At 38.8% G+C, this 12,850-nt stretch overlaps 1 protein-coding gene and 1 pseudogene across 1 annotated transcript; both read left to right on the top strand.

Moving 5' to 3' along the window:
* Positions 1-1,005: 1,005 nt before the first annotated feature.
* Positions 1,006-12,576, top strand: LOC104090045 (putative late blight resistance protein homolog R1B-12; annotated as a pseudogene).
* LOC138891377 (putative late blight resistance protein homolog R1B-13) lies at positions 11,242-12,438 on the top strand. Its single transcript, XM_070186920.1, has one exon. The coding sequence runs from the start codon at positions 11,242-11,244 to the stop codon at positions 12,436-12,438; it is 1,197 nt and encodes a 398-aa protein (XP_070043021.1).
* Positions 12,577-12,850: the final 274 nt, after the last annotated feature.

The following is a 12,850-nucleotide window of genomic DNA, read 5'->3' as shown; positions in this document are numbered from 1 at the left end:
ACATATAAGTGATGCTGCATGCAAGATAGCATGGCCCCAAACAGTAGTGAGCAATTTTATTTTCATAAGTAGTGGTCTTACTATCAATTGCACGCGTTTAATAGATGACTCTGCAAGGCCATTTTGAGTACGAACATAAGCTACATGATGTTCAACTTTTATCCTATTTCGGCGGATATCTATCATTTCATCTATCGTCTCAACATGATACCCATTTCGGCGAATATCTATAAAACTCAACAAGTTTCTTTGGGACTTGGAGGAGAATAATGCATTGTCTATTATAAGTTTTATTCCCTTAGACAGAAATATAGTGGCTCTTCCGGAGCCTTCAATCAAACTTATATTACTAGAAATTGTTGAAACATTTGCTTTTTCCTTATGCAAATAAGAAAAATATTTTTGATCTTTGAATATGGCATGAGTTGTTCCATAATCAATTACACAAATATCTTCATGATTGATATAGATATAGGTAATATCTATGTGTTAGGAAATAAAAACTGTAAAGTAAAGATAAGTATAGAGAGAAATTGATATATTATTCAAATTTCAAACTTATATACATAATGAACTGAAATATCCTATACTTATAGAAGAAAGTAAGCTGCTGTGTAAGCTGCTACTGTACCGGATATATATAATCTTCTATTGGAGTGATATTTATCCATAACGGAATACCAAAAGGATAAGCTCATTGTAACAAATATAGATAATCTTCTACCAGGGTTATGTTTATCCATAATGAAGTACCAAAAGGATAAGTTTTTTCACGAGCCTTATTTCTAATAGAGTACTAAATAGATAAACATATTTATGGCGGAGTATAAGCTTGGTGGAGTATAAGCTTCTTCATGAAGATTATTTAAAACCGGGTACTAAATGAAAATCCATAATATAATATATTTATAACAAAAACTAAATAAAAAAGAAATTTGCTCAAAACAGGCTCACGTACCAGGACCTTTTCAGGCACCCAAAAATCCCTCCCCCTCCCCCCCCCCCCCATACTGCACCACTGCTTCACCGGTGACTCCACCCGCCATGGTCAGGGCACTAGAAGTTCCTCTTCCAAGCCAATTCCCTCGTTCACCGCCCCATTCCAGTTCGCGCTAGTACATGACAACTTTTGCCTTGTTAGTGCCCTAAAGTGCTAAATTCATGCTTGATCCTTGAAAATTGTTGAAGTTGGGTGCTGGTGTTATGGATTAACTATAATTCCCATTGATACTGGGGAGGGAAGTCATTTTTCTTTGCTGGCTTGTTCTCAATGAAGTGCGATGCCTGCTACATGTTTGATTAATTGCCGCAGTGACCTTTGGCTTGTGGGATGAAGTCTGAGTAGCCTACTCATAAGTTTTGATTGAACTTGTGTGCAGTGTAAGAGTATTTGTGGGGCTTTCGCATGGTCACCTTGCTTAGTCATATGTTAGTCTCGTGTTTGTGCTTCTTGAGTTGACGGCTTGTTACGTGTGTCCTAGCACTCTAAGAGCTGCTTTGCTCTCTGCTTATTCTTTTGAGACAACAGTTCAGAACATTTTATGTTGGTGCTGGATCTTAGGTTGTGATTTGAACCGGTGTCGCTCCCGTTTGAGCTCCTACCTTGGAAATATAGTGTTGTGAATGTGTCCTTCATACCTGGCTGCCATTTCCTTGATATATATACACACACACGCACACACATGTTTGATATGCTTAATTACATAAGTGTGGGGTGGCGCTTGTTGAATCAAGTAGGAAGCTTGTGGTAGTTTGTGTTACGGTTAAGTTATATTACCTGCCATTAAGTGTTTCTTTTGCTGTTTTAGGTATTTTCACTGCTTGATACTGTTAAAATTGATTGGGTAGGAAGAAGGTTGAATACTCTTCAATCTTATTTATCTAAACTTGCATGTGTAAATAATCATGTGCTATGGCTCCACTGTCCATGCAATGATGTGTACTATCCTTAAGTTGGTGCAAATGAATTTGTTAATATATGATAGAGCTGTATTTGACTAGAAGAGGGAAGTCTGAGTACCTCTTGACAGAATTTTACTCCAGCTGATTTATGGTTGTTAGTGCTCTTATGTGCTTGATCTTGTGCTTTTCTGTGTAATTACTAGAGTGGTTGGGGACTCGAAAATCAATTAATGTCATATGTGCTTAAGTGCGTGATCTAAGCTTTTAGTTCCATGTATGCTAGTGTTTTCTCTATAATTTTCCTGAAGTATGCTCCCTTCTGGTTGGTTACTGGCCTTCTATAATTAGTTTTGAGCAGTTGTGTTACATAACTTTGTGGCGAGACTTGAAAGAGTAGTATGATACCTGATATGTTCATGTGTATGAACCAACTTCTGTGGGCTTTATGAATCATTGCAAAGGGTTGCGTGTATGGTAGTTTTCTGGAAAAAGCTAACTATTTGGAATTGATTGCACAACCTGAAGTTGAAGTTGCCCGGAACTAGTCGCAGGCAACTAGATAGCTGAATTGTGCACTCTTCCATACTTCATATTAATGTCATTGGTTAACTACGGTGCCTGATAACTGAACCTAATGGGAAAGTCATAGACCTGACTGCTATTGTATTCGTACAGCTGGGGCAACTATCTGAAGTTGTTTCTTTTGCAGGTACCTACTCATGGCTCCAAAAGCTAAGGCTCCGAAAGCGAAAGCCACTCAGGCTAAGCCTTCCACATCCTGAGCTTCTGCCAGAGACAAAGGCAAGACGAAACTTACTCCTGAACAGAAAGCGGGGCAGCAGCCTCTGGGCCAAGAGACAGAAACCAGCAGCTCCTGCTCTTACATTTGTGGATGGTGCCGCCAAGAAATCCTTTAAGAAGTTAGCTGCAAAGAGGTACGTCCTTTGCGGAGGGCTCCTGGGGTGTTGAAAAATCAGAAGGATGATAGGCAATGGAGAGTTTTGCGTGAGGAGGCCATCCAGGCAATCTGACTATGGTGCAGGAATTGTATGCCAACTGGCGCCCTCAATTCAGAGTGCCAGTAGTTTGGGGTGTTGACCTCTCGGTTGCATCAGAGGATCTTAATGCCTTTCTAGGATTTCCAGATTGGATTGGATGGACTACGAATTGCAAAAGGAGCCTAGAGTATACAGACTTGCGACGAGTCTTATACGATGGGAATACCAAAGCAAGTCAGATCAAATCAGTAGACCAGGACCACCACTCCATGCCTTATAAATACTTTTCCAAGGAGGCACACATGTAGTTGGCCTTCGTTAGCAACCACTTATTCGGAATGCTCACAATACGAGGGTTAGCGGAGAGCGGGCGTTTTTGACGTATGGTATTATGACTGGCAGGGCTTAAATGTGGTTAGCATCATACTCCGAGCTAAGAAAGAAAATCAGCCTTGGTTATTCTATGCCAACACTTGACCAGGTATATGAGGCATTTCAGGGGTCTTCAGAAGAAGAGTGACCCTGAAAGGCCTCATATACCTGGTCAAGGTGTTGGCATAGAATAACCGAGGCTTTTGTTCTTTCTTAGTGCAATACATCTTCCGGAGCATGATGCCAGCTTCATTTTGTAGCCCTGCTAGTCATAATAGCATATGTCAAAAACACCCGCTCTTGGCATACTGGATAAGGCTGTTGCTAACGTAGGCCAGCTACATTTAAGCCCAGTGAAAAAGTATTCTTAAGGCATGAAGTGGTGGTCATGGTCTACTGATTTGATCGACCTTTTTTGGTGTAACATCACATAAGACTTGTGTATAGTCTGGGTTTTTTCCAATTCTGGTAGTCCATCCAATCCAATGGGTAGGTGTGGCCTTCTTCCCGGATTAGAGTTTCTAAGTCACCTTGAATCCCTCAAGCTGGTTTCCTACAGCTATCCAGCTAAACTTCCTCACGAGTTCAATTTCCTTGAGAAACTAACGGATTGACTTTGTCAAAGTTTCGTCTATCTTGGACCCAAATCTCGACCATTGTAGAACCACCTAACTTGGAGATCCTAAAGTTATTCCTCAAAGCCTTTGAAGGGGATCACTGGAAAGTGAAAGATTCAGACTTTCCTGAACTTAAATATTTAAAATCTAACAATCTCATCATCGCACATTGGTTTGGTTTGTCTCCGTGGATGCTTTCCTAAGCTAAAACGTTTGGCTTTAACTAAATGAAAGAGGCCTAAGGAAATCCCTTCTCATTTTGGTGATGCAACACCTCTAACACGCATGTAAGTAAACTGGTGCACCTAATCTGCTGCCAAGTCAACCAAGGAAATTCAATGAATGCAACATGAAGATATGGAAAACCATGCGTCCACAGTTACTATACAGCCTCCAGATCGGGCTAGAAGATCTTTTTCTTTGGCTCTTATGTGGTATGTTCATGTAATTTACTTTCCCACACTCATTTTCCTTTTTTTTTTTGTTAATATCAGATTTGTCAGTATTGTACTTACATCTTTCAAACTGAGATGTGAAGATTAATCGAAATTTTTATGATGGTTCGATTCCCTTTCTTGCTCATAATATTGGAAGCGGTGCACTCAGGTTTTAAGGTTTTTGATATACTTTCTATATGTTCTTCTTGTGAAATTTTCTGGTGAGCAAGAAAATTCCTTTCTTTTATGTACATTTATTCAAGTTTGCAAGTTGAAAATGGAGGATCTGAGCTAAGTGGATAATCTGCTGAAGGATTTTCAACAATAAATTGGTAGAAATAAACAATTTAATTTTGATGAAACCTGTAATGGCTTTATTAGCTAGAGCTCACATATTTACACATCTCCCTCCCTCCAAATAATAAAAAGCAAGAAAAAGGTAAAATAAAACTCTTTGTTACTAACTGTTGCACTATTAGTTGCGGGACGATAGTGTTTGTTTCTTGGTCATATAAGGATTTCAATCACTATATAAAGGTGTCTGACAGTGGGGCTCACGACCCAATTTCCTCCAATATAAAAGGAACTTTATTTTCTTTATTGTTTTTTTCCCGTCTTTTGCAGTTTTGCCTTTTTTCATACTTGCCTTAAAGACTCAACTCTTGTGAGACATCCACTACAAGAAATGAAACTTTTTATCGCGACTAAAGTTGCTACAGAAAGTAAAAAAATACCCAAAAAAGACTTTTGTGGCAACTTGAGCGTCGCCGAGAATAGTCCCAATAGCCCCATTTTTGATACTTATTCATAGTGACCCCTAAAAGTCATCACTAAAAGACTTTTCATGGCGACTTTAGTCGCCCCACACTAGTTGGACCGATAATGGTAAATTTGAAAAAAAATATTTGTTTTTTCTAAAATGTCAAATATTTCAAAGCAAACTGTTAGTCCCTTAAATTGTCCCGATGCAATCTCGACCATCTACTAAGTTCATATGCTGACAATGATGAATATATAAACATTAAAAAATAAAAGTCAACTCTTTTGCTGGCCTTTGCAAGAGCTTGAAAAGACTAATTAAGCTAGTTGGTCAACTCTTTTTTGTCATAGTTTGTTGCTTCTAATCTGTTATTTCACATAGAGAAGGGCAGTAATATATTTAATAAAATCATTGAATGCACAAGATATGTCAGCTAGGCAGGGCAGACACTGAACAATTCTTACTCTCTTCTTCCAAAGTGGTTTTACTTAATCTCATTCTTGTGAACTTCAATGGGTGAGCATTTCTCAAGGATGGTTAATTCTCTATGATTTTGCTCTGCATTAAACAGGTAGATTTCCCACCCTCCTCCCCTCCTCTCCGCCCAAGAAGAGAGAAGAAAAGCAAATTGAAACCATTTTTTTCTCCTTTTGCTTTATTTGTTGCAGGACACTGGTGTTTGTTTTTTGGACGTAACGAGGACTTGTAAAAAGGTGTTTCAAGAGGGCTTCGAAGTTATATTTCCACCATTATATAAAGTAAGTTGCGTGGTATATTTCTTTTTCTTTATTTTGCTTTTATTCATTCTAGTTTTTGGTTCTTTTATTCTGATATTAATACCTCAAACCTGATCGCCAATGGGTTATCAGGAAAATGAGTTAATAGCCTTGGGTTCCAATGATGAAAAGAAAAGAGAAGATGATGAAGTCAAGTCTGTTACTTAACTTTCATCCAAAATGATATTTATAGGCCTAACTATTTCACTTTTTTTCGTCTAAGTTGGAATTCGAATCTTGATTACCAATGTTGTTTTTAGACCATAAGGCCCTTCCTTGGGGATTAAAATAAAAATTTACTACTTATCCAAATAATACCAAAAAGTTGGCTTAATTAAATGTAAAAGTTACGATGTTAAAATCTTTGATTGAATCAAATAATTGTTTTTTATGAGTTTGTTTGTCAAGGGAACATCATATAGGAAGAAGAAGGAGGAGAGAAATGCGGAGATCGAAGCGGTCGTTTGTTGTTGGATCTATATTTAAAAAGTTTACTAAAATGGAATAAAATATAAAGAGTGGCTTAAACAAGGGACATACAATGACATTTCCTGGTGCTGAACTACCTATAAAATATTGGTTTGAGTTTTTTCCTTATTTTGTTTTTCTTGAAATCAGCTGGTTGCACAAGACATTTCAGAACATGTGGAATGATGGAATTTGAAAGTAGTTTGCGTATTTTCATTTCTGAACTTATTTTGGAAGTTTCTGCTTGTCACTAGTTTTGGATTAATACAAATGAACTTTTGTCAAAGTAGTTCATGCAATAGCCCATTAGCTCAGTTGATTTTTCTGCTGCCTCTTAAGATTCTTTGTTGGGTTGGGGTCAAACAAATGCAATGTTCAAGCAGAAAAAAAAGGCAAAAAAATTCTTACCGTAAATAGGAGCTGATTCTCTGCCACTGTTGCACCTTAACATGGTAGCTTCGAATAATTGACTAAGCTGTTGGTTGGAATTCGAATTAGAGTTTTGATAATATGTTACAGGAATTTTGACTAAGCTCTGAATATGTTCATTTCATTACTTACAGGAATTTATCTCTAATCAACAATTAAATGGCCAAGGATTCTTGCTCTGCAATAAGAAGAACCATCAGAGAGTGTGTAAAGACGAGACATTTAGATAGTTCGACCAAGGATCAATTGGAATATGCTAAAAGTATTCTATATCGTTTATATCATTTTCTGGACATACTGGAGAAGCATAGCTCTGAGAATTGGATATCTACACAGCTTAGTCCCCTATTAATAGAAGCTTATGATGGCTTTTCTAAGATACTTTCTCTCTTGAATGATCAAGGCCTGACGAGTGATGCAATGAGGATGATTTCAGAGGTGCTGCAAATAATTAAATCTGAGATTATTGCTGAGCAAATCAAAGCTTCAAAGCCACCATCTAGTCGACTCACTATGGATATGGTGAACCTTGTCGCAGCAGTTTGCCTTGATGGTGTTTATACACTGTCAGGAAAATTTTACCAATATCCACTCCTTTCGAAAAAGCTGAAAAATCTAGGAGTCTTGCTCAAGTTTACAACAAGGCAGTGCATTGAGCATGAGAAAATGAAGGATCTCTTCACCCTTGCTGAGGATATAGCTTCCAATGCAGCATCCCTATCTATCTTATGTTGGGAGAAGTATGACGATTACCTGGCACGTGTGTCATCGCCTGCATGTCCTAAATGGGAAGAGGATGTGATTCCTGGTCCTGACTTCGAGTCCAAGTTTTCTAAATTTATGGAAAGGATAAGTCCTATTAGGCCTGAATGGAGGAAGCTGTATATCAGTGTTCTGAAAGCGTCATTTTCATCAGTACCAAAAGCTCCAATACTGGATCTGGCTAGTGAGTTTAGTAATTCTGTCAGAGGTGATCTGGAAGAGCTAAAAATTGGTGATGCTAGCTTGAGAGATGCCTTTTCTCATCAATTTCGATGGCTCGAAGATGGAGTTGGTTACCTTTCTGGATATCTCTTGATGCATCGAAACTCAGACATCTTGTGCGGAGGATTGAGTTCTCTACTATCATATATAGAAGCTCTGGCCAAAGAGGCAGGAATTGGAATCTACTCCTTGTGTGATGTGGATTTGGAGAAGACTACAGAAGTAGACCATATGCTTCTTCCTTTGCAAGTGAAGTTTAACCATTTCCTTGTCGAGGTCATGCAGATAAGGATTCTATATTCTCAAAACACCATGATGGTTCATTCTCGGGAAGAGCTGACTTTCATGAGAACCTTTCTCATGGATTCACTGGAGCAGCACAAAGAGCAAACTCAGTTAACTGATGTTTTGACCCTAATTCAATCTGTGACTGCACCAGCGGCTATGCTCATGTCTTACTCTGTTGGCGACGAATTGGACGAAGGACTCGATACATCAATTGATTTCGAGAGGGCAATTATACTATCTATCGAAAAAAGAGAAAGAAAAATAAACATGAGAATTTATCTGTCATTGTCAATTTCTTCTTTTGTATAAGTTTTTTAAGGCAGCGATTACACAGATGTGTCCCAGTATTTCTGCATCATCTACACCAGATCATCGTATGATCAATCTATTGAACTTTCTTCCTATTAACTTTGAAACAGTTAATTCTTATTTCACCATGCTGAGATCCTCACCGAAATCATCCTCTTTTGATAGCTCGAAGATCGATGAAGTTTTTATGGCGTTTTATGAATATATTCTCAAAAATCTGCTGCTAAATGATGAAGCCAACCTGAAAATTAATGATAAAGATAAGGGGAAAAGGTTTTTACCACGGGTTGTTGGTCCTGGTAACATTTTTCGTTAATCCCCCAATTCAGTACTGTGAAAGCAAGAAGCAAAATGATCTCTTGGCAGATATGGGTACTCTAGCAACTGAGGCCGAAGCTGCTCTTCGTTTATCTTATGAGGAGGCTTTGGATAGCAGCAAAAGCAGGAAGGTCAATCTTTCGCTTCAGCTTTTGACTTTGGCTTTTATGCTAATCAAATATGAGAAAAGCTTGACAAATCTGCTAGAACACAAAGCCACACTGGAAGCTCCAATTTGGGATCTGATGGAAAATGCTTATGACGAGCTTATTTTCTTTAGAGCCTTTCTCATAGATCTTCTCAGGCAACAAACGGAGCTTGAAAAATTGGATGATCTGCTGATGCGTGCCGAAGTGGCTGCTCACAAGGCAGCACTGATTAGCAGTTTTAGCTATGAGAGTTTTATGGATGGAATCAACACCCGGAAAATATTTGATTTCCTACAGGAGATCGAGTCTGTCAAGGTAGCAGTCAGAGAAGTATGCTTTCAATTTCTGGATGCATCATTGTGCAACACGAATTTGACAGATGTCGAAGGCCTTATCAACTTCTTATTGAACCACCTGGACAGAGTGCTTGATTGCGATGCTGGTTCAATCTCTTTTCTGAAGAACCGAATCCCAATAATCAAAAAGCAACTAGTGTACTTGGGCTCATTTATTGAAGATATTGTACAATACCACAATATGCGTCAAGAACTCCACGACCTCGTGAAACGTATTCAAGGTGTCAATGACCGTACAATGTATGTCTGTTTCTTCTCCATTAGGGGTTACAGACCTGCTTGGTATTACATGTTACATCTCTCTGATGTCAAACAATTGCTCAAGTTTGTGGAGGCAGAGGTCAAAATGATCATTCCTAAAGTTCCAGATTGGTCTAATAGCTTGCACAAGACAAACTGATTAGGATTTCTCAATTGCTTCTTGGGAAAATTGGATGAGCTGTTGTGTTCTAAGCTCGATTGTATAATTGAGATGAAGTGTCAGATCGGATCAGTTAAGGAGGTCTTATTGTGTCTATCTGATCATTTTGCAGAAAACTATGACGAGCATGATGAAGTTTATGACCTTGTAACAAGTGTTACTGAAATGGCATACAAGGCGGAGTTCGTCATTGACTCTTGCTTAGCCAGTTCTCATCCACTCTGGTACAAATTTCTTTGGATCTCTAAAGTTGTTGACAATATTAAGCTTGTAAATGAAGTTGTTAGTGAGACTTGTGAAAGAAAGAAGTTAGATGTGCCTGTGCACAAAGTTGCAAAGACCACTGATCTTGTGCCGTCTTTATCAGCCAATACACCAAGATCAAATGAAGAAATGAAGTGTTTACAGGAGGCAATGGATCACATAAAGAAGCAGCTACTTGGAGGACCGTCTCAGCTAGATGTCATCTCATTGGTGGGCATGCCGGGAATCGGTAAAACTACTCTTGCTGAGAAGATTTACAATGATTTGATAGTTACGCGACTCTTTGATGTTCATGGTAAGTGTCATGTGACTCAAGTGTATACATGGAGAGAGCTGCTGCTTACCATTTTGAATGATGTTCTTGAGCCTGCTGATCGCCCTGAAAAAGGAGATGGGGAATTAGCTGATGAGCTGCGTAAATTTTTATTGACCAAGAGATTCTTAATTCTCATTGATGATGTGTGGGCCAAGGAAGTGTGGGACAATTTACATATGTGCTTTAGAGATTCTCAGAAAGGGAGTAGAATTATTTTGACTACACGGCTGAGTGACATTGCAAGTTATGCTAAATGTGAAAGCAAACCCTATCATCTTCGTTTATTCAGAGATGATGATAGTTGGACATTGTTACAGAAAGAGGTGTTTCAAGGAGAGAGCTGTCCAACTGAACTTAGAGATGTGGGATTTCGGTTAGCAAAAAGTTGTGGAGGGCTGCCTCTCTTCATTGTGTTAGTTGCTGGTATTTAGAAAGAGAAAAAGAAGAAAGCATATTTGTGGGAAGACGTAGAAGAAAGTTTAGGTGCGCAAAACATGGATAGCTTGGGAGAGAGCATGCCTATAATTGGATTCAGTTACAAGAATTTACCAGACCGTATAAAGCCTTATTTTCTCTATTTTGGAGGACTTTTGAAGGGCAAGGATATTCGAGTCTCCAAATTGACTCGATTGTGGCTATCGGAAGGATTTGTACAAGCACCAGAAGATGTTGCACAAGTTCTTTTGGAAGATCTTATTAGCAGAAATCTTGTGATGGGCATGAAGAAGAGACCAAATGGCAAGGTGAAAATATCGAGTCTCCAAATTGACTCGATTGTGGCTATCGGAAGGATTTGTACAAGCACCAGAAGATGTTGCACAAGTTCTTTTGGAAGATCTTATTAGCAGAAATCTTGTGATGGGCATGAAGAAGAGACCAAATGGCAAGGTGAAAATATGCCGCATTCATGATATGTTGCATCAATTCTGCTTGGAAAAGGCCAAGCAAGAGAATTTCCTGATGCGGATTAATAGGTATAAGAACTAAACTGATTCTGTTCTATTATTTTTTATCCGAACTTTCATTTTCATGGGCTTATATTATTGTTTTTTCTGAATTAGATTCAATTGAGAGGATATGTTTCCTGAAAAGCCTGAGGAATACCGGTTATTTGTTCATTCTTCCCAGGATCAGATTGATCTGTGGCAGACATCTCGCTCGAACATTCGCTCTTTAATATTCAATGTGATTGATTTGGACAGCTTGTCATGGCCGCGTGATATCTCCTTCATCTTCGACAACTTCAAACTTGTTAAGGTGTTGGATTTAGAATCATTTAACATAGGTGGTACTTTTCCCGGTGAGATACAGTATATAATTCATATGAGATACTTTGCTGCTCAAACTGATGCAAATTCAATTCCTTCATCCATAGCTAAGCTTTGGAATCTTGAAACTTTTGTGGTAAGAGGATTGGGTGGAGAGGTGATATTACCTTCTTCTCTTTTGAAGATGGTTAAATTGAGGCATATACATGTAAAACGTCGTGCTTCATTCAGTCTGCATGAGAACATGAGTGAATCTCTTGCTAATTACCAATTGGATAATTTGGAAACGTTTTCCACTCCACGTCTCTCTTATGGTGAAGATGCAGAAATAATATTAAAAAAGATGCCAAATTTGAGAAAGCTAAGTTGCATATTTTCGGGGACATTTGGTTATTCAGAGAAAGTGAAGGGTAGGTGTGTTCATTTCCCCAGATTAGAGTTTCTAAGCTGCCTCAAGTCTCTTAAGCTTGTTTCCAACAGCTATCCAGCTAAACTTCCACATGTCTTCAGTTTCCCCTCAAGACCAAGGGAATTGACTTTGTCAAAGTTTCGTCTGCCTTGGAGCCAAATTTCGAGTATTGCAGAACTGCCTAACTTGGAGATTCTAAAGTTACTTCTCAGAGCATTTGAAGGGGATGAATGGGAAGTAAAAGATTCAGAGTTCCCTGAACTCAAATACTTAGAACTGGACGACCTCAATATTGCCCGGTGGTTTGTCTCTGAGGATGCTTTTCCTATGCTTGAATGTTTGGTTTTAACAAAATGTAAGCAGCTTAAGGAAATCCCTTCTCCTTTTGAAGATGCTGCATCTCTAAGAAGCATTGAGGTAAACTGGTGTAGCTGGTCTGTTGCCAATTCGGCCCTGGAAATTGAAAGAATGCAACACGAAGACATGGCAAATGGTGCGTTCACAGTTACAATACAACCTCCAGATTGGGCTGGAAGCAGTGGCGGAGCTACAGTGTTCAAAGGGTGGTCAAGCGAACGCCCTTTGCCAGAAAATTAACTGTGTATATAGGTCAAATAGCACTGTATATAAGTATATAATATAGGTCAAATACCACTGTATATAAGTATATAATAATTTTTGAACATCCTTGACACAGATGAATATCACAGCCTAGCGCCTAAGTGTGTTCAAATTGGGGATGGAGTGCAGAGGTTCGAGTCTCGTTGATAACATTTTTATCCGCCCACTATTTTTCCCCATAACTGAATGTTCAAAGTCAAACTCTGCAAAATTTCCTTAACAAATGGCTCTCTACCGACTTACAAACCCTCTCGACTATCTCTTTCTCCTTTGGTTCTAGGCTTCTAACGTTCTATTCTTCGGCAGCTGCAATTTTGCCTCCGCCAGTCCCACCATCGCAGCCGTCACCGACCACCACAAGGTTGCCTCCGCAACCGTTTCTCTTCTT

The sequence above is a fragment of the Nicotiana tomentosiformis genome, chromosome 10, assembly GCF_000390325.3.
Source record: "Nicotiana tomentosiformis chromosome 10, ASM39032v3, whole genome shotgun sequence".
Taxonomy (NCBI): domain Eukaryota; kingdom Viridiplantae; phylum Streptophyta; class Magnoliopsida; order Solanales; family Solanaceae; genus Nicotiana; species Nicotiana tomentosiformis.
This window is presented reverse-complemented; position numbering and strand designations above follow the sequence as displayed.

Coding starts and splice junctions, on each gene's coding strand:
- LOC138891377 (XM_070186920.1), top strand. CDS start 11,242: ATGTTTCCTGAAAAGCCTGAGGAATACCGGTTATTTGTTCATTCTTCC.